Source organism: Rhynchophorus ferrugineus, unplaced genomic scaffold (assembly GCF_030347505.1).
Source record: "Rhynchophorus ferrugineus isolate W39M unplaced genomic scaffold, kcgeb_rfMv2 rfM1, whole genome shotgun sequence".
Lineage (NCBI taxonomy): Eukaryota > Metazoa > Arthropoda > Insecta > Coleoptera > Curculionidae > Rhynchophorus > Rhynchophorus ferrugineus.
Genome location: NW_027472580.1, coordinates 53,782,623 through 53,809,211, shown reverse-complemented (window position 1 = coordinate 53,809,211; position 26,589 = coordinate 53,782,623). Strand labels below are relative to the sequence as shown.

The window sequence follows — 26,589 nt, the reverse complement described above, 5'->3', positions numbered from 1 at the left end:
CACAAACATAAATTTACGACCATGCCCCAGCAGGATTCAAACCTGCGGCTATCGCAACAGTAGGATGATCGTTCCATCGCCTTTACCACTGCGCTACCAAGTCGGCTATTTTGACATTTAATACCAAATTGTAATGTATTATTGAGGATAAAATGGTGAATTAATTTTGTAATTTAATTGTTCGTGTTAAACATTGCAAAAAATCATTTAATTATCAATTGATTCATTATATATTATAATATATTGATTGATTTAAAATTGAATACATAAGGTAAATTTGATATATAAGAATCCTCTCATTCCTACCAACAAATATACAAGACTCGTTCAGATGGCAAGGTTAAAGTCAACTGGATGTTTTTGTGACCGAGAGCAGTTATTCGGGGCCCACTTAAAGAAGTAGTTTCAGTCACCAAAACATTACAGAGCAAGATAGGAGCATTTATTTTAGGAAGTATAAAAGAGTACTACTATTTAAATTTCGTATAAGTTTTTATTTAGAATAAATATTCATATATAACATGGTACAAATAAAACATATTATGTACAGATAGCACACTCGGGGTGATTTTATTTTATATTTTTCAATAATTATTTATCAACAATTATTTTACTAAGATGATTTAAAAAATTTGAAGTAACAACACCTCCTGATTCTTCTATCCGAAACAGAACATACTACTCTAATTGGAAATTAAGAAAACAATTTTAAAATATAAAGGATTTGGCACGTTATTATTGTTATTGACTATATATTAATAAAATATGTGATGGACGTTTAAAATATATTAAAGTATAGTACTCATTTTACAACAAATATAGCAATATACAAAGTACTCGGTACCTGTTTCAATGTTCTATGCAGTAGAAGAACTTCAGAGAACCGTATAAGCTTTTATAGACCGAGCACCTTGTATATACTCCATTCTTAAGCAATAAGTAAGAACATGTAATAGTAACATAATCTGTACAACTTAATATTGAGTTGCATTGGATATGTAGGACATTTTTTTAGTCATTTATACGTGGTATTCAAAACTGTTTTTTAAATATTTATCTAATATGATTTCATTTAATGTTTTACTAACTGAAACCAATTTATTTCTGTGCACTGATATTTTGATTAATCCATTATATATGTGCTGACCACGTTAAGATAATGAATGAAAGTAAATTTAATATAATTGACTAGCAATATTCGCTTTTAATTTACCTAATATTTCTCAAACCGTAAATATATTTATAAATATTGTATAAAATTATATTTATAAATTGGACTTTTTATAATCTGTAACAGATATTTTTTATAGAAAAAAAATGTTGAATTTTTCATTGTTTTATTTATACCGTTGCTTCCATCACAAATAAAATTGGAAACTAAAATGTGGACTATTCAGTTAGTATAACATAATGTAAATCAGTTCAATTTTATATTTAAAAACACAACATAATATATCGTTTATACCGTTTTGTCATCAATTTAAACCGTTTCCTACACTGGTGTAGTCCTGCGCATAGCATCACTTTCATAGTTCTTTCTTCCACCACTTCTTGAGTTTATACTGACAATACTTTGAGCCCTAATGGGTAATGGCTGATCCAGATCAAACGTGACGAATTCGTGTTGTATACTTGGCGAGTAGTCATCGAAAAATGGTTCCGGGAGTTCGTCGACATTGACGTCTGCCGTTGTGGACACCGTGTTCATGGTGTTCAGGGTAATATCACGTGACAGGGCACGTTCACGATTTGAGAAATGTTCGTCGAACTGATAAGATATCGTGGGCGGCGGAGGAAAGTCATAAAACGATGTTGCCACATCCTTAAGTGAAGGTGTCGATTGATGGAAGCGTGAACGGTGCAGCGAGCATGGTGATTCATGGGGAGGTTCTTTTGGAGTTAATGGAAACCTATCAAAATACAATTTTATTATTTATATGTATGCAATCAAATAGTCAATGGTTTTTGCTATTTATTTTATATAAAATACCGCCACCATATTCTTAAGAAATCCTTTTAATTATTCGAGACATGAACTTTACTTAGATCTAAAATTCTAATAATTTTCAGAAATCATTAGCATTCAACAGTATAAAATAATTTTAGTGAGATGATAATAAACTCATTTATCGACCAAATGTGAAGTTTAGATGTAAATAATTCATATTTTTAAATTGAAGACAATTCAAATATTATCATCACTTATCAATCGGTCATTGAAATTAAGTCATGTTGCGGCAACTAACAGCTTTCGAAGTAAAGGATTGACTAGTCAAGTTTGGAACGACGGTTAATTAACTAATTTTCTAGCTGAAGACGACAAAACATAATTATAAATTGTATGATTTGTTGTTATGTAAATCGGTTAATAAGCTCTTAGCCTACCAAAGCAGTGGTCAAGGCGACAGAACGGCCTTGGCACTGTATCTTAAAATGTATCTTTGTGAGTACTAGTAATTGTGATTCTCCATAAGAAATAGTGTAAAATTCTTCAATGAAAACCATCCCAAGAGTACACTGGTAATCTAAGGCTGGGGAAGACCGGATGCATTCTGTGATGTTAATTGTGCCGTTAACTTGGTCACTCCTCACTCGATAGTACGCATAGTATTAAGAACCGTGGTTAGTTAGGAAAAAAGTGCTTATTGATTCTAAAGGAAAGTTAAGTTAATTGTTGTATTGAAACTCTTTTTTTAGTATCATCGAAACGACTGTTATAATCCATGTGATGCTAAGTGTTCGAAGAATTAATAGGTGTAAAATGTATAGTTCCATAATATTGCAAGATACGACAATATAGGTGTCGTGCCAAATAAACTATCAAAACAGTGAGGTTCTCAATGTGAAATAACTAGGAAGGTGAAAAAGATAAAGACGGTTAAACCAGCAAGGATAATCATTGTTGTTTGGAATTTACAAAAGATTATCCAGACAGATTTGTTCCAGAAATAAAGAAAAACAATAAGAGATGTGTTATTATATCGCGATATTACACCGATTAAACGAATAAATTATTAAATAAAGTTCTCATTTTAAAAACTAACATCATGCTAGACAAAAAGCAAAACACATTAGAACCAAAATAGAACAACTATACCAGTTAGTCGGAAGACACTCTCAACTTGATCTAAAATCAAAGAGGTTGATTTATAAGACAATCATAAAACCAATTTGGATCTGTGGGGTGAAAAATTCAAATGAACTAGTCATCCAACGCAGTCAAAACAAGGTTCTTCGATTGACTACCAATGCCTATCGCTATGTAACCAACGAAGAACTGCACGATGACCTGGAAATCAAATGGATTTGCCAAAAATCAACAGATTTCGCCTTGAGACATGAAAGAAGATTACCAAATCATACTAACATGGAAGCAATACAACTACTGGACAGCGCCCAGGATGCCAGGAGATTGAAGCGAGCCAAACCATACGAACTTATATAAAGTATATACCTTTAGTGTAAACTGTAGCTATAAGTTATTATAATATTATAATTGAGTCTTGCTTGTGAATTAATCCAAGTACAAATGAAATGTAGTAATAAATTAATTTATAATTAAGATTGTACTAAGCGAATCTAATAAAGATATTATAAAAAAAAATTGATGGAGTAGCACAGGGTAGTGTCTTTGACCACTCTATATCTGCTCTACACTGATATCCCAACAACCAAAGAAACAGTACTTGGAACATTTGTTGACGACACAGTTATCATGGCGACAGTTGTATCTCTATCTAAGGCTATCGAAAAAGTACAAGTAGCAGTTAATAAAATCTACAAATAGACTAGAGACTGGAAATTACAGCTTAATAGCATCAAATCTGTCCATATTAATTTTGCTTTTCAGCGAAATTACAAAAACCTGATTATATATCTTGACGGGTGCGCGATTCCTTAAGAAGAACTAGCCAAATATCTCGGAATATATCTCGATGGTAGGTTAAACTAGAAACATCACGTTAGACAAAAGCAGGGAAAATTAGACCCAAGTTAAGCAATTGTACTGGTTAGTCGGAAGATACTCTCAACTTGACCTAAAATCTATAAACTCTGATATTGGTTTATCAGTCAATCATAAAGCCAATTTGGACCTATGGTGTGCAAATATAGGTTTGCACTAAGACATCACACCAACTAGTAATCTCACGTACCCAAAACAACGTTCTACGGTTAATTACTAATGCTTATCGCTACGTAACCAACAGAGCAAGAACGTAACCAAGAGCTGCACGATGACCTTGACATCAAATGGATACACGAAGTGGTTCAAGATTTCGCCTTAAAACATGAAATAAAGTTGCTAAATCACAACAACGTGGAAGAAATACAGCTGCTCGACAACGCAGAGGAAAATAAAAGATTGAAGTGAATCAAAGCGCAGGTACTTGTTTAGTGTATAAGTGTATTTTTAATTTTAGTTTAAGTAGTTTAGTTTTATTTTGATTTGGGAAATACATACTGATGTATTAATCCCGTGGTCGCCTTGCTTATGTATTAATGCAAGTACAACAGAACAGTAGTAATAAATTAATTGTAAGTTAAGATTGTACTAAGCATATCTAATGTAAGATGTAATTAATAAAAAAACATTAAAAAGGAAAAGATCTTTCATCAGAGGAATAAGCTATAGTCCATTTCTAGAGGAACGATCGATAGGTATATTTTTATCATAGTTTCCTAATTAGCACCTATGCGGCGTTGGGATAGCTAGAGCGGCATGAAAAGATCATGAGTATGCTGGTTAGTTCCACAAAGTGATTCTTTTAGATGATCCAACGATCGAATATAACTCCCAGGAATCTAAATCGATCGAATGTACGAATAGGAATAATAATGGACATGAAAGCATCTAAGTTTGCAAAAGAAATTGATGACTGAGGAGTTCTGAGCTAAGATGTAGAATTCGATAGAAGAGGACCATACCTACAATCTATCTCTTTCTAGAAATCTTTCTCCTAGTTGTGGACTTTACACTGTAGATACAGTATATCGTCCGATAAGAGACGATACATCAGTCGAATATCAACATATGCAGTAATTGAGTTGATAGCTATTATAAATAGCGTTGGACTCAAGACTTGTCCTTGAGGGACCTCATTATTTAAGGAATAGGTAGAGGAGAGGAAACTCTCCGAACAGACTGGGAAGGATCTATCGTATATATATCCAGAGGAAGTTGCGGACTAAATATAAAATGTTTCCAAGTAATGAAGTATATATGAAGTATAAAAGGGAATGAAGAATACTTATGATTTAATCTCTATTTACTCGATCAAATGCATATTGGTAGATCCATAGGCATGTTATTAAGCTGTGAATGCATTCGTAATGTCTTTTTCACACCCCTACGAGGTGGTTGATCTACTGTATCAACAACCACACTGAATGGTTGATCATCGAATAGTTTGATAGGTGGTCTGTGAGGGAGATGTGGTTTACCATTCGAGGGTATCGGAATTCCGCAAGGAGCGAATGGTAGGTTGGTTGGTTGGTGGGTTGATAGAAATATTCTTTGGGCTCTAAGAGGGAGGAGAGGGGAGAAACCCTTGGAAAAATGAATAAATCTAAACAGCGATTATTATGATAAGTTTCTACATATGTATATAGATCGTTAATCCCTTACATATTTTAGTGAATGGACCTAGTGTTTAACGCGGGTAGTCATTGTCATACTGAGTCCACGAGCATCTTTGTCGCATGTTATACTCCTAAGAATAATTCCAATATATCTCTATGACCAATTACAACCACAACTCGAATTCGTGATTATCACAGCAGCAGAAGGATCCCTTTACATTTTTTCGACTAAAAGATACGGCAGCAGACAGGCCTCGTTCTGGAAGACAACGGACGTCTCGTAACTCTGAAAATGTGGCTCTGGTGTGGGATAATATTGCGGAGTATCGAGAAATATCAATTCGGAGACGTGGTTCCCAGTTATACATGTATGCACACAGTATAAGGCGAAATTTCAAAACTGATTTCAAAATGTTCGCGTACAAAATTCAATTGGTCCAAAATTGTAAGCGAGAGATCTTGTTCAACGAGTTGAGTACAGTAATGCAAAAAGGCTGTCTGGTGAAATTGAAGATTTTTTGTCTAAATTGATAAAGACTTATGAAGTCCATTTTCTTCTCAGTGGCCACGTCAAAAAAAAAGCAGTCGGTTTTGGGAACCACAGAATCCTCAACGAATTCATGAAACATCATTGCATCCACTAAAAACAACTGTATGGTATGGTATTCATGCTGGAAACATCACTAGTCCCTAGTTTTTTCAAAATGACCAAGGAGTTGCAGTTACTGTTACTGCTGAATGGTACTAAGACATGATTTGTAATTTTCTTGTGTCTGAAATGGAACAGCAAGGACTAGAGGACATCTGGTTTTAGCAAGATGGGACCACAGCACACACAGATCGTTCAACAATTCAATTATTGAATGACGTTTTTCCACAACGACTAATTTCACGAAGTAGCGATTTAGTATGGCCAGCCAGATCTCCGAATTTAACAGCACCAAACATTTTCTTATGGGTTTTTTAAAATCAAAAGTTTATATGAATAAGCCCCAAACGATTCAACATCTTATAGCCAATATACGTCACGAAATTGAAGAACTTGAGCCTCAAATGTTGCAGGATGTGATTAAAAATGCCTCAAAAACAGCCGAAAGTGGCCTAGCGAATCGCGGTCACCATTTAGCCGATATAATTTTTAAGTCATCTTTTATTTGAGCAAAATTATAGGCAATCAAAATGGTAACGGGATTTTTGCCCCACGTTGTATATTGTACCAATTTTTCGCAATGGAAAACTTTCAAAAATAAAAATTGATAGAAAGTACAGTATGCAAGCATGTAATAATATATCATAGTAATGTATTGTTATATTACCTGTTGATTTGAGGATCTCTTGGAAATGTTACAGTACTATTGGAATTTATATAATAATATGGATGTCGCCTACACGGATAATCCATCGAAGTTGGAGGGTCTACTATTCTATTTAAATTTACTAAGGAAGGAGGACGATTGCCTTTTTTCATTTCATCATATTCTTTTCTTTTCCAATGATATTGTACTCTAAAGTCACAAAGAAAATTTATTAAAAATCAGATATTATTCATAATATATATCATTACTTACCTGTACATGAATAAGAAAACACAGCCTATTCCAGATATTTTAGTGGAGAATAATCCTATTATGTACATCAGAAATGAATATCCATATTGGTACTCGAATAATGGTGGACTAATTTGCGACTGGGGTCGTAGTTTAATTCCGACCTCCGCTTTAAATACTGATATATACACTATTAATCCCAAAAGCATCAATAAACCTAAAATAAAAATAGCAACATTACAATATGCTAAATGAAAATCATTATTTAGATTATGTAGTTGTATTTATATTAATCTATTTAGTTTTTTATAAAATAGTTCGGTCCCGACCTTCATAGAGTCAAGATGTGTTCTTTCCTTCCTGAAAACGAGTCTGCCTAAATATCAAATAAAAATACATCTGTACATCTGTATAACGGTTTCAAATAACTCCCAGGTAAGGGGTACGGTGAAACGGCCAACCCAATGTGAAGTATTTACTTTTGGATGGCTAGTACTTAGGTAATCAAACAAAAGACGTTCCACGTTTTCCAAAAAGGGAAAAAGTGAAAGTTAGTGAAAAGAACATTTAATTATAACAATACAACATAATGGATTTGAATATATTACTGAAAGAAAACAAAGAATTAAGAACGAATAACGAGCGTCTGAACCAACAACTGTTTCAATTAACTAAGAATATGGCTGCTATCCGTTTGCAACTGCAAGGTCATACGCAAGATATACCAAAAAGGCGTACTAATGAAGCAGATGACTACTACACTGATGAAGACGAATTAGTATTAGAGGTAAAGGAACAGTCTAACTGGACCGAAATAACAAACAAGAAGGATAAAAAGAAGAAGAAGCCAGAGATGACGCCTTCGTCAACCGCAAAAAGTGCTAAAAACATTAAAAAAAAAGAGGCGAGAAAACAAAATCCCTCTGCCCCTCTGATCAAGGTAAACAATATTGGCAATTTTAATATATTTAGATTAAAAATAAAGGGACTAAATGGACAAAATAAATACTAACCAAGTGCAGTTTAAAATTTTGTCTAAAAATGATATTAACGTAACCCTTAGTAATGAAACGGATTACAGGAATGTGAAAAAGCATCTTATTGAGATGAAGAAAAACAATTCATTCAATAAACTCGAATACCACACTTATCAGTTAAAAAGTGATAAGTGGTTTAGAAATCGGAACTACGGGCTTGCGGGCATGAAATAGTGACCGTCACCCCTATAGCGAAAAAGAAAAGTAATGTAAATGGTGAAAAACAAATTAAAACTTTTCTGTTACACAAAACGAAAATAATAAAATTATATATGACATAAATTATTTACTAGACTGTAGGATAAAAGTGGAAGAAAAAGAATAATATACCACAATGCACAAACTGTCAAGATCTTGGACACACTAAAAATTTTTGCAGTAGGAAACCAAGATGTGTGAAATGATCCGGTAAATATTACACAACTCAGTAGAAACTCAGAGAAAACAACGCAATAGTGTAGCAACATGTGTGTTGTGCAATGAAAAAGGTCACCCTGCCAATTATAAAGGATGTGCAGTATATCAAAAAAAGAACTGAAAATAACAGCCAAAGAAAATTACAGCAGAACAACGCTTCAGACATACTGACAAAGCCTAAAACTCTGAAACAGCATCTACCGTTGAAAATAAAAAAACCCAAGAAACTGCCAGAACATCAGTCAAAAATATAAACGCCACCAAAATATCAAACGAACGATACGAAACCGCAGGAAGCTGCGGTCAACGAGCCAATTATCGTCGACATGATGAAATTGCTCAAAGAATTCCAGACTGAAATGAGACCGAAAATCAGTCAGTTACCATACAGGGTGCAAAAATTGGAGAAATCCGGATTGAAGAAAACTACCCAAAACAAGCTAAAGAAAAACAAAAATGAGTAATTCATTTTTAAGAATTATAACTTGGAACACAAACGGACTAAATCAAAGAGTCCGGAAACTAGAATTATTCTTGAAAACAAATAACATAGATATAGCTATCATATCGGAAACACATTTTTCTAAAAAAAAACTACAATGAAATGGGTTTTGATGCTTACTGGACACTACACCCCAGCGAACGGGCTAGAGGCGGAACAGCTTTAATGACTAAACAAAATATACAATATTTCGAACAAGAAGAGATTAAAAATGAAGAAATACAAGCTACGATAATTAGTATCGAAAAAATGGGGCTAAAATAAATATTGGCGCTATATATTGTCCACCAAGACATAAAATGACACAATAGCAATATAAAGATATCTTATATTATTGTTTTTTTATCGTTTATTATTAGTGGGGGCTTTAATGCTAAACATACAGCTTGGGGTTCACGAATAATAACACCTGGAAAAAGAAAGGAATTACTCAAAGCCATTGACCTTACAAATTGTAATTATCATTCAGGGCGTGAACCCAGTTACTAGCCCACTGACACTAATAAAGTCCCAGATCTGCTGGATTTCTACATTACAAAAGGCATCACATTAAATCAAATTAGTACAGAAAGCTTGTGCGATCTAACATCTGATCAAACTCCAATATCGTTAACACTGGGCGCGACAATCCTAAGAAAAGCACAAAGGCCTAATCCTACCAACAAATATACTGACTGGGACAAAATTAGATTAATACTGCAGGAACAAATCCGTTTAAAAGTAAAACTTAAAAGTATAGATGATCTTGAGCAACAAACCAAAAATATAACTGAACAAATTCGGTCAGCTGCAAAAGACGCTACCCCAATAGCAAGAGAGAAATCAGAATATGAAGTAATTTACCCCCTCGAAATTAGAGAAATGATAAAAGAAAGGCGAAAAGCTAGAAGAGTATGGCGCAGAACCAGGAATGCTGCAGACAAAACTACTTTTAGTAGAATTTGTAGAAACAGAATAGCTTTCAAAAGTATGTAAGTGAATTAAGCCCATAAGCAGAAAAAGATTATTCGCTATGGAAATTAACTAAAAACTCGAAGATTTAAAAGACGAATTATTCGAGTACCGCCAATTAAAAATGATCGAAATGAATGGGTTCGACGCAACGATGAAAAAGCAAATTGTTCGTACGATACTTAGCTAACATATTTCAACCTAATGATATTGAATCTACCATGGATACATCTTCAGTTTATCAACCCGATGTCACTGAAATTTATAACCTCAATCCTAAAAAGGCACCTGGTACAGATGACATTACGTCTGGATTATTCAAAGAATTGCCACGAAAAGCAGTCATCATGATGACATATATATTTAATGGCTGTTTAAGGCTGAAGCATGTTCCGGAATGCTTTAAGGTGGCACAAATAATTATGCTCAAAAAACCTGACAAACCTGCAGAACAAGTCGAATCTTATAGGCTTATTTCGCTACTACCTGCAATATCAAAGCTATTTGAGAAACTAATATTTAAACGTGTTAAAAATTTGGTAATAATACCAGATTTTCAGTTTGGTTTTCGAAATCACCATTCAATAATCGATCAAGTGCACATAGTAACTGCAGCTATTGAAAGAGCGTTTGAGGAAGAGAAATACTGCCTAAACTGAAAACTGAAAAATGCGTTCTCGACATTTAAACCTATTTCGGCTGGAGGTCCACAAGGTAGTGTCTTAGGACCTCTCCCGTATCTGCTCTAACCTCCTGACATTCCAACAATAAAAGAAACACTACTTGGAACCTTTGCTGACGACACAATTATTATGGCAAAAGATATATCTCTGCCTAGGGCAATAGAAAAAGTGCAAGTGGCAGTCAACAAAATCTACAAATGGACGAAAGGTTGGAAAATTCAACTTAATAGCTCCAAATCTGTCCACGTTAATTCTGCATTGCGGCGAAATAATAAAAACTTAATTATATCACTCAATGGATGCCCGATTCCTCAAGCAGAATCAGCAAAATACCTTGGAATCCATCTTGATTGTAGATTAAATTGGAAACATCAGATTAGACAAAAAGCAAAACACATTAGAACCTTAATAAAACAACTATACTGGTTAGTCGGAAGATACTCTCAACTTGATCTAAAATCAAAGTGGTTGATCTATAATACAATTATAAAGCCAATTTGGACCTATGGGGTGCAAATGTGGGGTTGCACTAAAAATTCAAATAAACTAGTTATACAACGCTGTCAAAAGCAGGTTCTTCGATTGATTACCAATGCCTATCGCTACGTAACCAACGAAGAACTGCACGATGACCTGGAAATCAAATGAATTTGCGAAGCTATCCAAGGTTTCGCCTTGAAACACGAAAGAAGATTACTAAATCATACTAACGTGGAAGCAATACACATGCTGGACACATGCGCAGGACTTCAGAAGATTGAAGCGAACAAAACCATACGAACTTAAGAATATAAAGTGTATACCGTCAGTGTAAACTACAGCTATAAATTATTATAATTTTATAATTGAGGAATACATATTGATGTATTTTCTCGCACTCGTCTTGCTTGTGAATTAATCCAAGTACATACGAAAAGTAGTAATAAATTAATTGCAAATTAAGATTGTATTAAGCGTATCTAATAATGATGTTATAAAAATAAAAGTTTATTATAAAAACAAATAGAACATTGCTATTTAATTAATACATATGAATGAAACTCATGTATGACAGAATGGTGGACGAAAAGTTATATGAATAATGCGAATGTAGATATTAAGTTATCATTAACATTGTATTATGTCGCTATTAAAAAAATAGTTATGTTTTTACAATTTAAATAAAAATTGTATAGGAAGTCAATTTTATTTAGTTGTGTTTGAATTTAATAAATAATTTTGGAGTTATATATAATGACAATATGGCGAATGCACTAAAATATTACACAAAAACTCTAATTGAAATATTTGTTACTAAAATAATATTTGTTGGTGTTTTACTAATTTAATAATAAGTTAACTCACCTGTAAATATAAATAATAATCCTGATATAAACGTATATATTCCTCTATATCGAACACATTGTCCTAATATACAACAGGCAAAGGCAGCCAGCATCAAGCAACTGGCTAGTAGGAAAAAAATGGCGGATTTTGACACGACATCTGTAAAAACGAATTATTTAATATTATACTAGAAAAGTGTTTATTTAAAGCTTCTTACATGGTATAACTAACGTTGAATCTTGCGGATCAGGACTGTAGTTTTGTGCAAAATAGTCTATTCTAGTGCAGTGGAATTGAATTTCGCCAGCTGAAACAAGAACAGATACATTCGTATGTTAAGATATGAATCAAAATATATGAAATTAAATATGAATAAGGTATGTTATATAAGGTATAATAATATCATTAAATATATCTGCAATCTTAACTAGAATTTTGTTTTGACAGATTGCGTTTAATCTGTTTTGTATTATTAAGTTACTAATATATAAATATATTCATAACTATGGCAAGTTTCACGATTAAGCAGCACGTCCAAATAACACTTTATTGTTAAAATTATGCACAATTCATAAGGACATTAATTTTGGCTGAAAAATTAACAGCGATGATTACAAATCACAGGTCTATATCAAAAATACTGGAATATATCAATGTTTTTAAGATCAGTATAACCCAAGCCAGAAAAAAAATGTAGAAAATTGGATATTAGGATAGGATATTATATTCACTATGTAATAATAATTACACATTTGAAATTATGTTATGATCATTTGTTTATTATTTTACTTTTAAGAGAAGGACATAAATATGGCACATTAGAATATTTAAATTATACTACAACAGAAATATTTCAATATTTTTCATTTATTTTTCTATAAAAGATAGTAAGTAGTATACAGACTAAATTGCACAAAAATATTAGTAAAAGCAAAATATTGTATGAGGCGTAAAAACAGAGTAAAAAGTGCATATATGCGTATAGCATGTTTGACTGTAAGAAGCAGGCAGTCCGGACCGCAAACTTCATTTGGGGTTTTCTACACTTAAACTCGGCTGTTTACAGGAAATAATATAAATGATGATTCATCTTTCCATTTTACATTCTTCGAATCATCAAGTGTCCAGGTTCTATGATTGTTGTCCCATTTAGCAACTTAGAGTTGGCTTCTATTCACAACCCCTCCAATTTGAATGCTTTGTGGAACTCCCATCGTATTCTTTTGGTTGCAACAGTATTGCTCTAGTGAGTTTGAGACTTGATGTCACTATTGCCGTGCTAGTTTTATGTTTTCTGTCGGTCTCTGTCAATTAATTTTGGTTTTTTACGCCAATGGTATTTTACCATGTCTTGTGTATTACGGAAGATACCATCGCTCGTGAAACGTTAAACAATTCAGTTGATTTAGTTACAGGGGCTTTGCAATCTTTCGTCTAAATTAATCTGAAATATTATATTTCTAACCGTCGCAGAACAAAGACTATTATACACTGATATATAATCTACGGGATTTGGCATGTAAAGTGAACAATACATATCCGTCGAATTATTTACATAGAAACAGAATTTTCAATATGGAACAGGATGCATCTTATTACCTAGTGTTGATATTATTTTGTCTGTTCCCTTTATATGTAACAGGTCATTTGAAAAGTCCCCAGCTTACCATAGTAAAACACATTTTTTTGGCAAAACTAGTTTTTTTTATTCAACATAATTTCCTTCAAGGGTGATTCCAACTTTTCGATACCATTTTTGTAGAACGATTTGTCCTTTGCTTCAAAATAGGCATCAGTTTTGGCGATTACCTCTTCATTCGACGAAGATTTCTTCCCAGCGAGCATTCTTTTGAGATCTGAGAACAGAAAATGGTCGCTGGGGCCAGATCTGGAGAACACGGTGGATGAGGAAGCAATTGGAAGCCCAATTCATGAATTTTTGCCATCGTTTTCACTGACTTGTGGCACGGTGCATCGCCTTGGTGAAGCAGCACTTTGTCTTTCTTCAAATGTGGCCGTTTCTCGGCGATTTGGTCCTTCAAACGGTCGAGTAACGCTATTTAATAGCCGCTGTTGATGGTCCTTCCTTTTTCAAAGTAAATAATGAAAATTATTCCATGCGCATCCCGAAATACAGATGTCATAACCTTGCCAGCCCGACTGTTGCGTTTTCCCACGCTTTGGAGTGGGTTCACCGTGTGTAGTCCACTCGGATGAGTGTCGATTGGACTTCGGAGTGAAATGATGGAGCCATGTTTCATCCATTGTCACATATCGACGCAAAAACTCGGGTTATTACGCTTGATTATCTTCAAACACTGCTCCGAATCATCAACTCGTCGTGGTTTTTGATCAATAGTTCAAAATTCAATAGATCGCGCGGCACCCACTTTGCACAAAACTTTCTCATACCCAAATATTCGTGAATGATATTATGTACACGTTCAGTTGATATTTTTGGAGAGTACGCTATTCCACATTTTTTCCCTTCAAAAAGCAATGTTTTATAAACATGCGAAATTCCTTTATATATCTATTTTTTTCACAATAACAAAAGTTGCTTCACTCAAAATGCTATAATTCACAAACTAATGATCCGACAGCTGTCAAATTTATGCACGCATCTTTTGAGTGTTAGAGCTAACTAAAAACATATGGATTTAATTGTCTATGTGTAAAACCATCTGTGTGTTAGGCCGGGGACTTTTCAATTGACCTGTTATGTATGTGTACGTAATATATAGATGTTAAACCCATTGTTGTAACTTCTTCTGTTAGAATGTTTCCCAGTACTAAAAGATAAAGTTCTGCCAACTGAAAAAATAAATTGATTAATACATAAATATATAATTACCAAATAATATATTGCTTATTGGGAATATTGTTGAATCATTGAAGGTAGTAATAAAAATATTTCCGACAAAATTATATTTTCTAATATAAATGGTAAATCCGAAAAATACAATTGGTTTTTCGTTTTATAAAAAAAAATATGTATCAAGAGAAGTAAATGGAAACATAACCACGTCATCTTTCCCCATACCCCAAATTGGTAGCAACTCAATTTGGAAAAGGCCAAGATCGGGGCGGCTCCGACATCTAGAGGCCGACTTTATAATCAGCCTATTGCGTGATTCCATTTTCGCCGCAAATGGAACGGTCTGATCTTTGAAATATGGGCGCTTATTTAAAACATGTCAACGAGTTCGTATGTGAAGAAAGAAAAAAAATAGAGCGTCAGAGGAAAGAAAAGGAGGACGGGTTTTGAATAAAAATTACCTCGTGGAAATTTATATGGCGGAGGTCGTTTGACGATTAAATAAACTGCCGTCTGAGGTTTTAGGGTGGGAAATGTTGTGGAAGCTTGTCGGCAAAGAAAGTGCTCGGCAGATGTTCCCTATTTTATCAAGATTACACTGTGATGAGTATTTTAATTGTTAGCGTTAATCACTCCATTTTTAGTTATTAAAAATATAAACTCAGATAAATTATCTCGTAATTTTCGAATTTGATTAGGGACGTGTAAGAATTAGTATAATATGGTTTAGACTGTTTTCTATATTAAATATGATATTAGTTATAGATTAGGTCACAAAGCGTTGAATGTTTTCGATATAATTGAAAAATATATATTAAACTTATGAATACATTTATTTCATATGTTTTTTCTTTAAATTTGTTACTATATTATACAATTGTAGGAATATTCGTTTGTTACTTGTGCGTATTGACTTTATTTACTATTTTCAATACTCACTACTATTTTTGTGGAAGGAATTTGCACGGGAGCAGAAAACATTGAGTGATATAAAACTTATAAAAAATATAAAATAAAACTTATTAAATAATAAAATAGAAAGAGAGAGAGGGAGAAGTTTTTTATTAAACCAGATTGTTTAGCTCGTACTAAATAGTATTTTGCTGATATTGCTCATATTGCGATTGGGGTAGTGCAAGTTGTTTCTCGGAGACCTACTTGTGCGAAACATGTGCTCCATAGTGGTAGACTGGCTGAATCAGTATGTTATACAACGTTGCTTTCTGTGGGACTGGGAGTTTGCTTTTTCTACAAAATAGTAGAAATGGGATGCTGTACACACCATTGTCGTTGCAGATGGCGTAATAGATCATGGGATGACTACTACTGGAACCTGTGGTCAAAATGGAAACCGAGATATGTGGCTCTCTGGATCTACGGGACAGGATTTGAAGGCGATATGCGAGGAGCTTCCTCCGACGATGGAACAATCTGGAGTCGCCAGAATTTGTACCAGACGATCGCCTGATTAAGTCGTCCTGCTGGTATTTTATAGCCGGAACCGCATGGTACCAATACTCTAGCACTACCAACTTTTGAATCCAGCGGTGGGTGTATTTATGGCGGCCTAAGATATGTAGCGGTTCCCTACATAATAAGTTCACACAGCACCATCTACTTGTCAAGATTAGAACCATAAATTGGACTTCATTTTACCATAATATTAATTTTAATTTGAATGTTTTACAAACATAATAAATAACATGTGTATTGTTTGCCTTATTTGGTAAAAATTGCAAAACATTTAAGCACCATTCCGTAATTATTTTATGTGTTATTTCACCATTAAGCATTAGAGTTCAGATTACCACCAGGATTTAGAATCAAAACAAAGTGTTACAGAGCGTGTCAAGCACCGTTCTTCGGTATCGAAGCTAGTTTATATTCAGAAATTGGCCAGGAAATTATGTACGTGGATTTCCAAACTGGTAATACATTAAGATTATTATTGTAATATGTTGAATTAGAGCGCCAGAATTAAATTACAGTTTATTTCAACGACCGATTAATTAAAATTAAATTCAGTTCCCACCAGATTTCCAGATTCCAGATTTTTGGCTTTTCTCACATCTCTCTAGTTTTCATCAGATGAATATATAAAACTTGTCTTAAAGTAGTTTTGCTGCCTTAGTAGTAGGGAAATACATTAAAAGAGCGTTGGAATATTCTATTGTGAGTTCAGTGTAAGTGTAATTTTAATCATATTATTTTTAAAAATATTAAAAGTCATTTTTACACTACAATCTGTTTTTCGTATTTCTTTACTTTATTCAAGATTTGACCCATTTTGAACTAAATAATGAGAATACATTAAAGTGATAAAATAATTTATATCATATGTTGATGCCGGTTTCACTTATATAGTTTTTGTCTCTACTTCTATAATAACCACTTTTCTTGCTTGGCCCAAAGACCTAACAACAAATTGATTGCAAACTCTATTTCAAATATCAATGAGAGATCAAAGCGACGGGCGCATCAGATTAACAAAATGTCAACGTTAATTAAGAAACTTGATACAAGTTATCTTTTTGATTAATACGTTATTACTAGTCCTTGCCCACTAACCTACAATTTTTGTTTACAATAACTTAAAAACTAGATATGTATCTAGGAGAACCCATCGGTCATTTTTTTCATATATTTCTAGAGTAATAATGTTCACGTATTAACACTGTTGTTTTATTATTGTATGCAATTGATTACACTACTAAATCAAATGGTTCGATCTTTTAATTTAAGTTTGTGTCCTAGTCGAGTGTTATCCAAGAGTATATACTTCGGTATTAACATGAGAGAATTTATGAATCTCGAAGGTCTCCTATTGTATTTGGGCGCATCTTATAAATCTCAGGATTTTGTTCTAAAACATTTGAATTTGATGTATGTAGCTTTTCGCGGAACATACCTGAAAGTGGATTCCATAGGCATGGCAGTATAGTATATCAGTTTTAGAATTTTCTTATAAAACAGCAACTTATAATGTGCCGATAATTGAGATTTTCTTCCAATTAACCGATATATTTTTCTATATATCTATTTCAGTTCGCAGGTTTTTTCTTTTTAATGTGTTCCATGCTGTATGTAAATCGGTGTGGTGACTACTTATACAAGTTTATATTACAAAGGTTTCACTTATATTGCATTAGGATTGGACCGGCAAAATTTTAAACTTCAGGAAAGAGGTGTTACATAGCGCGATTAGTGCGGCACTGGGTATACCATACTAAGAAATTGGGTTGGTGTTCGAGGAAGATACATTTTAATATCATAGGTGCTATATAAGAAGGTTATGATATGATAAAATATCAACAAAGGGGTTATTTTTACCTCCAATAACATTCTTTTCAACTCTAAAAACTCTAAATAGATTTGGTGTGAGCAATCCCCGTATGCATTCATGTATGTTAAAATTTTTGTGGAAAATGTATCTTGATATTAGCTATTTTTAAAAGTCTTTTGTAGTTTTTTTTATATATTTATCAAACCAGCTGATTTTAGGACTAGGAGCTTTCAACAGTTTAAACTGACCTTATATAATAAATTGAGTATAGTTGTCAGAAGTAGTTCATTATGCTTGCAAGCTACTTCTTGGCTTCTACAGTATCTTTTCCTAACAAAAACAACCCCAAATCAGAACAGATTTTTTTGTGTCCATTCTTTTGAAAATAATTTTAAAATTTCCATTAAGGGCACAATTTCCACAAAGGAAATAACACATGCGCACTTTTTTATCCTTCAATTATTTTTGCTTTTTTTCCGAAAGGGTGGATATATCCTTTAGGTATATTTATTATTTTTACCCGAATAATACATAAAAATGTAATATATAGTTATTTATTTATTATTAAAATAGCATTTAATTGATATAAATAAACTAATCGGACAAAGGCAATAAGCAGATATAATTAATTTAATATTATAATACTTACATCTAATCCATATATAGTTAGGGAATTAAACTAGACTTAATTACACACCCGCAATAGTTATGTGGCGTAGGGTTTTTGAATCATTGCAACTACAATAATAATACATTGAAAGCAACATTACAGGTCATCAATATATTTTGTGCTATCGTCTTTCAACAAATGAATTTTGACTTCTTGTTAAATCATTATTTAAGTTCATCTAAGAAGTAATAGTTTATGTTGGAATCTTAATACATTGAAAACAGCATTACAGGACATTAAAATATTTTGTGTTATCGTCTTTTAAAAAAACTGATATTTGAGCTCTTGTTTTAACAAAATGATTTATCCTTTTATAAGTTGATTTAAGAAGTAATAGTTTATGTTGGAATCTTAATACATTGAAAGCAGCATTACAGGACATCAAAATATTTTGTGTTATCATCTCTCAAAAAACTCAAATTTGAGCTTTTGTTAAATTCTTTTTTAAGTTCATCTAAGAAGTAATAGTTTATGTTGAAATCTTAATACATTGAAAGCAACATTACAGGACATCAAAATATTTTCTGTTATCGTCTCTCAAAAAACTTAAATTTGAGCTCTTGTTAAATCCTTTTTTAAGTTCATCTAAGAAGTAATAGTTTATGTTGGAATCTTAATACATTGAAAGCAACATTACAAGTTTTAAAATAAGGCTAAATTATTTCCTGAACCTGCTGATTTATTCGATATTACTGACATAAATACTGTCACTATTTATGTCATCCTTGAATTATATTATGATTGAATTCTTTATTTCTTTCATGGGTGTCGTGTACGCATGATGACTGGGTGTTTTTTTAGGTTTTTATTCTATGATTGAATTCATGAAATTGACAACAAGATCTTCTTCACTTATAACAAATTTACCCAATGGTATCGAACTTGTACATATACATATGATACTATAAGAGTTCAAGCAGTAATAGAAACAGTTTATTTGGCTTATTAAGCTTGTACAACCACGGCCAAATCCTTTAAAATATTCAAAAATAGGAAACAATTTTCCTTGAAGTCACTAACTTGAAGTCTCGGTTAAATCTGTCAATTTCTGTTGGCGAAATACGCATACCCAAACCCAACTAAGATCAACTACCAAGGCTTAAGATTTTAGTCATGTCTCATTTTCATGAGACTTGAAAACTTTATTTAGGAAAGTATCCTTAGGTAAAAATGTCCAGTAAAATGTTAAATGACTTGTTCATTACGCAATTCACTTTTCGACTATCACTTGTTTTGGCCAGAAGCACATAATCTATTTATATAATAGTTTTATTATTATCTAAAGATTAGATGGAAAATTATATAAGTTACACCAAATGTTAAAATTTCTATATTTAACAACTGTTAAACTAAAATACAACAATAAAGAGTAATTGGAATTATAATAATTTTCACCTGACTCGTCTTTCGTCGTACTTACAATAGGTATTCAAGCTATAGGAGATTGCTAGCAGCTATCTTTCGTATCAAAGTTTCTACAAACAATGAAAATGTACGCTGAATTGTTGTATTGTCGGAACAATTGTTTGTTTAGAACGTATTAGGTATTTTGCCAGTCAGTTTATTAGGGTAAATATCGATTTTCTATAGATATTTGTATTAGGTAAAGTTTCAGTATGAATTTGGACGAAGTTTATTCTCCTGTGGATGGCGGTTGTGCACTTTAGGGAACATGGCTTTCCATTTAATTCAATTAAATTGGAATTATGTTTCAAGCGATAGTTTTCATTTTATTACTTTTACTAAGGATTTTCTATTATATTGAAACTTTAGTTTCTTTAGGTTAACAATCAATATAAAAGGTGTAATTTGAAAAATGTTTGTAAAAACAATTTTTTTACATACATTTTGAATATTGTTTATGTTTATACTGCTTGAATATCTACAATATTGGAACATTTGATATTTTCTGTAAGACCCTGGGGGTATCTTTATATGAAATACATTCCTTTAGACTTATTTTTAGACTTTGTAGTCTGATAGAAAAATCAATCGCACGGGGCAGAAGTTAATGATATAAAATTAACATTATGAAAAATGTTGTATATGATAAAGATGACGTTGTATATGACGATTAATTAATTCCTAAACGAATAGTGGTTTTTATTCATATGTTCATAATTTGTTGCAATACCGAAAATATTGGATTTAATAAGTTAAAAATTACATATTTTTTGACATCTAAATATGACAGCATCAAGATTTGAAGTTTTTTTTTGGAATGAAACAAGTTTTAATATGTTAACTTATCATCAATTTTTCTTATATTTATTTTGACTATTTTTCAAAAAGATGGCTTCACTAGACACCTTCGACTATCCTCTTTTACAAAAGATTGTACATAATTAACTTCAATATACAAATATCCAAGAAATAAGAATTCATAACAACTTTAGATGTTCGTGAGTTGTCGCAAAAACTTTGGAATAATTTAAATATTTGTTGGAGGAAACCATATTAATAATAAATCTAGGTTTAATTAAACTTTTTTAGATATATGGATCGATGTGTTAATTTAATAATATTATAAATTGAATGAATTATTTGTGGGCAAGGATGAAAACAGAATCCAGTGCAAGTTATAACGCGAATTTAAAAGCTTTTAAGCGTTTATTACGGAACCTCACGTAAACTAATAGTGCACCATAAAGAACCACCATGGCCGCAAAATGGACAATTACGGAGAAATTGCGCGCACTTGCAACCGAGCAACGTAAACTTTAATAGCGGTGACAAATGTCCTTAGGAAACACTCTCGCCCTCTAGCGGGATTATTATTCCCGGTTAAGGGAAAATAATTTACTATACGAGGTGAGAAAAGCTCGCCTCTGTGGGTAATAACTTTTACTTGACACTAGACAATGACAAACACAACTTTATGCTAGTTTAAATATAGAGGGCTGTATAGAAAGGGTCGAATGGACATGTTTAATTAGCAATTTTCATATAAGTGATTTGGAAATAATTTAATAGATGTGCCCACATTATCAAGATAGATTTTAAAGATACTATCAAGAAGTACAATATTCACACTAGAGTATTTTGTGTACAAATTTATTTTTAAAATATATTTTTATTACTAATTTAACTAAAATTTCGATAATCATTTAACTTAAACAATTCTGACTCTGCTCAAATAATAATTTTAATAAAACTAGTTTATTTGATTTTTAATTATTTAATAATTAAAATTATGATTTAGGGTGTCTTTTTAACTGCTCGGTTAACGAGACTTATATTATATATTTATTTAGCATTGTCATATTGTAAATGTGTTTGTCCTTTTTTGTTCTTATAACAAACAAGATTATCTTGAGACTCATATCAATATATAAATTGCAATCTAAAACAATCTTCTAAGAGAGTGTTAACTTTTAATCTTACATTTATGAAGTTCAGTTGATTCTTTATTTAAAATGAATACATAATTTTACTTATAATTAGCGTTGGGAACTATCGACTGAAAACAGTCGAAACAGTCGATAGTCGCAAAACAGTCGATAGTCATAAAACTAGCGACTGAAAATAGTAATTACTATTTTAAGTCAAATGCACGGTTCGACTGTTTTTTTCAATTGGTAATGTCAGACGAAGATGTACGAACCCTTTCCTGTATCAATTGTGAGAGAGGAAAGGACGGAGATAAATGCTTGGGGCAGTTAATATTATATGTGGTTATATTTTTCAATGGTAGTACAAGCGAAACGGAGATGTATATATTTCTTCACGAACTAACTTTAAAAAAGAGAAGGAAAAAAATAATTACTGAATACTATTATAATAATTATACATAACATGCAATTTATAATTTAATTTTAAACGAAGTAGAATTACTTTTATATTTGAATGTTCTGTGGATCTGCAAAAAGGAATGGAATTTTTCTATGGAATAGAATAATGCCCCACAAATGTTTTATTGTATTTTAATGAATTAATTGCTATTTTTAAATAATATACTATAATAAATAAAGACAATAAAATAGAACTTAAACAAAACCTAAAAACTAATGATGTATAATAACCATAAATACTATATAAAAATTAAACATATACACAATCATAGAAAAAAAATCCATGATATAATTAAAAAAGATCTGAATGAAATGATATAAATGTTTTATTTATTATCGAACGGAAATATTTTTTAACAAAAATCGAGAGAGTAATCGAAATATTACCTGTTGTTGCTATAAAAAGAGTAAAAATATTTTACTGTTTATCCCTATTACATTAATAATCTTGAAATATATCATACCAAAATGCTATAATATTAATATACAATATATTATTATTTACAAGCAAACTACCAAAAAAATCATAAAACTTAATATATTACATATAAATATAAATTGGATACATGTTTGTCAAGGTCGCCGCTAGGACGACAGAGCCAGAATGTTAAAATAGTAACTAAAAGTACGACTGAAACAGTCGATAGTAAATAGTAACAGAATCAGTCGGACCGAAAATAGCGATTGAAACAGTCACTGCTAAAAAGTAGTAAAATCAGTCGAACCAAAAATAGCGACTTAAACAGTCGATAGTAAAAAGTAGTAAAGTACTAAACAGGATAGTCAATTTCAGTCGATAGTTCCCAACACTTTTTATAATATATTTAGAATCGTGCTTGTATCGATAAGATTCTTGAGCTCAGCCTGTTTATAGAGGAAGGCATTAAATGTGGAAAGCCCACATTTTTGAGTAGCTTCCGATTTGTAAAATTCATTTGAAATCAGAGTTGGTGTTTGCCAAGGACATGTTGTTTATTTACTAGTTTTAAACATAGTAGTAGATGAACATTTGCGAGAAGCATTTAAATAGACTAGCGTTCATGATGATAGTATTATATTCGTCGATATGCATGATCGTCGATGCAAGCGGAGTTTGTAGAACTCCGAATTAATGAATTAATGAAAAAAGTATTGAAATATCATATTATAAATATCACCGGCATTTAGTTAGTGCAAATGCAGGAGTTGAAGTAGTTGGGTTAGTATATAATATATAACATGTAAGGGTCATATGAGGTCGAAGTAATAATTCGAAATGGTCAAACTGCAAAAGTTTCTGCTTCTTTAAGAGAAGGTATATGGGAGAGAGGAAATATTACAATCAACATTAAAATGGCTCTTTCAAGCGTTCATTTTACCAAATTTTCTGTAGGCCTGTGAGACTGGGAGATTATTTTTACTTGACATCTGTAAGCTTCAAACCCTATCAAACAATCAAATCAACTATCGAATTTAATTAAATTAATACTATAAAATACTATATAATACTATAAAAAAAGAAAATCTTCCTATAATAATTACACTACAGTTAAGTACACTTAGTACTCATAGCAGCGTGATGGCTAGCAAGTATAGTATCCAGCACTGGTTATGGCATAATGAATAATGGTCACATTTATAGAAATGAGATATAGCATACAGTTAATAGAAATATATCTAGAAATCTCAATGTGCCAAACCGATAGATGACATTTTTAAAAGCACTAGTGTTTTCAATATTTTCTTCCAGTTAAAACACAGAGTTACAATTTTATTGAAACTATGTTACATATTTTCCTACATTTTTAAAAGGAACATATCATATTATTGGAAATAACATATTGGTCTCAATACTTTTAAAATAATGTAAGCATGAATTTTGTAAGTAGATAACAATGTAGAAATCACTAAAGATTGCTATTGACTACAGTTGATTTTAAAACTGATAATTAAATGACAAGTGAATGGCCGTTATAAAAACAGACGTACGACATTTACTTAGAAACACTACAACGCTATATGCAAACTTTGTCTGGTAAAGCAAACTTTTATTTCTTCCGAATATTATTTGCTTTGAATTATTATGTATGGTATGACGTTGAAAATATGGAAGTAGAGTACAGAGAAGTAATGGACCTAAATATTAAATGAAATAACAGGAAGGGAGGCATTTAAAGACCTAATAATAAAATAAAAAATTAACGAAAATCAATGGACTCAAAGAGATTTATAATCAATGATTCGAAGAAAGGAAAGAGAGCTTCATTTATGTCGAAATATACGAATTATATTTTTGAGTAAATAGAATTATTATTTAAATAAATTTACTTACAATACTAGTGGGATAATCTTTTAAATAATATTTTTGAAATATTGTCCGGATATTCCGAAAGAGAGTATTCTTGAAATTATTCATCGGTTTAATCGATTTTATTTCTTTTGATTTGATAGTAAAGGCTACAATAATAAATAATTTACCAATTTAATATCAGTTTTATGTAAAGTTTTGCCAACAAATTAATATGAAATTTCGAATACAATTATATTGAAAGCTCAAAAAATCGTTAAAAAATTAATTATATTTGCAATAAATAATTTACTAATTTAATGTGATATGTAACATTTTGGCTATCGAATCTCCATGCTGTCCTGCGCAGTGCTCTTCTTTATATAAGGATTTAATTCTTGAAAATTTTACTTTCTTTTCGAAATACTGAAAATAATTTCAATGTTTCCCTAAATTGTAATTTTTTTAAATTACTTTTCGTGATTCCACAATCTGCCCTATTGGCAATAAGCATTTCTTATGTCTATATTATATATCCATGGCATGTGGAAAATCACTTCATTAAGCAATCTTCTGTATAAAATATTATCTTAATTAATTAGTCTTATTCTAAAGCTTATTCTAAAGTCTACATATGTACAGTAATCAGATCAGTTGGTGTTAAACGTTTTAGTCTACGCACTTCATCATCACGTCGCATATTTAGCTGATTAGCGAGTACATTGGGATGCACTGACACTCTTTCAAGGTACTTCACACAAACACGTTGAATTACACTCGTTATAGGTTCTAGAGGAATATCGCGTTGTATCACTTTATTTGAAATATAGTACGGAGTATCAACATTGGCACGCAACACCTTATTTTGGAACCGTTGAATGATGGATATATTAGATTTGCTAGCGGTACCCCATAGTTGGATTCCATATGACCAAATGGGCTTGAGTATAGACTCATACAGCAGTACCTTGTTATCTAATGATAGCTTGGTTTTGCGCCCGGTGAGTCAATACATGTGATACAATTTAAGTCCAAGTTGTTTCCGTTTAGAGAGTATGTGCTTCTTTCAGGTTAGGAGCCGATCTAAGTGCATACCAAGATATTTAACATACTCTGCTTGGGGGAGTTGACGATGATTGATATTCACTGGTGGATATGTTCGTCTACGCAGGGTAAACGTTACATGCGTGGATTTTGTTTCATTGGCTTTAATGCGCCATGTCTTCAACCATAATTGTATTTGCTCCAGGTGGGTTTGTAGGTTTATTGATGCTGTGACTGGATCTTCATGGGATGCTAAGATTGCTGTGTCGTCTGCGTATGTTGCCACAGTAGTTATTTTTGTGGTAGGCAGATCGGCCGTATAGAGAAGATACAGTACTGGACTCAGTACACTACCTTACGGAACTCCTGAATATATGGGATTTAATTCGGTATGTTCATTGCCTTGATTTACATTAAACTTTCTATCAGTGAGATACGATTTTAGGAACTGATAGTCCGGATGAGGGAGAAGTTTCTTTAGTCCGTATTACAAGCCCGTATGCCATACTTTGTCAAAAGTCTGAGATATGTCTAGGAAAGCAGCCGAAAAATATATTTTGGCATTTAGGTCAGTGTTTATTTTGTTTACAAGTCTATGCACTTGTTCTATAGTCCCATGCTTATTGCGAAAGCCAAACTGATCTGGAATAATTTTTCTTTTTTCTATTATATTG

General features: G+C 32.1%; 1 protein-coding gene across 1 annotated transcript in view; it reads right to left on the bottom strand.

Annotated features, from left to right (window-relative positions):
* Nucleotides 1-506: 506 nt before the first annotated feature.
* The window catches only part of stg1 (stargazin-like protein), a 488,885-nt gene continuing 462,802 nt past the window's right edge, over nt 507-26,589 (bottom strand). The window contains exons 3-7 of the mRNA XM_076416546.1: nt 12,261-12,350; nt 12,062-12,202; nt 7,149-7,344; nt 6,897-7,085; nt 507-1,910 (exon numbers count right to left, since the gene is read on the bottom strand). Coding sequence (XP_076272661.1) covers nt 1,493-1,910; nt 6,897-7,085; nt 7,149-7,344; nt 12,062-12,202; nt 12,261-12,350 — 1,034 coding nt within the window. The 3' untranslated portion in view covers nt 507-1,492. The remainder of the gene's footprint in view (nt 1,911-6,896; nt 7,086-7,148; nt 7,345-12,061; nt 12,203-12,260; nt 12,351-26,589) is intronic.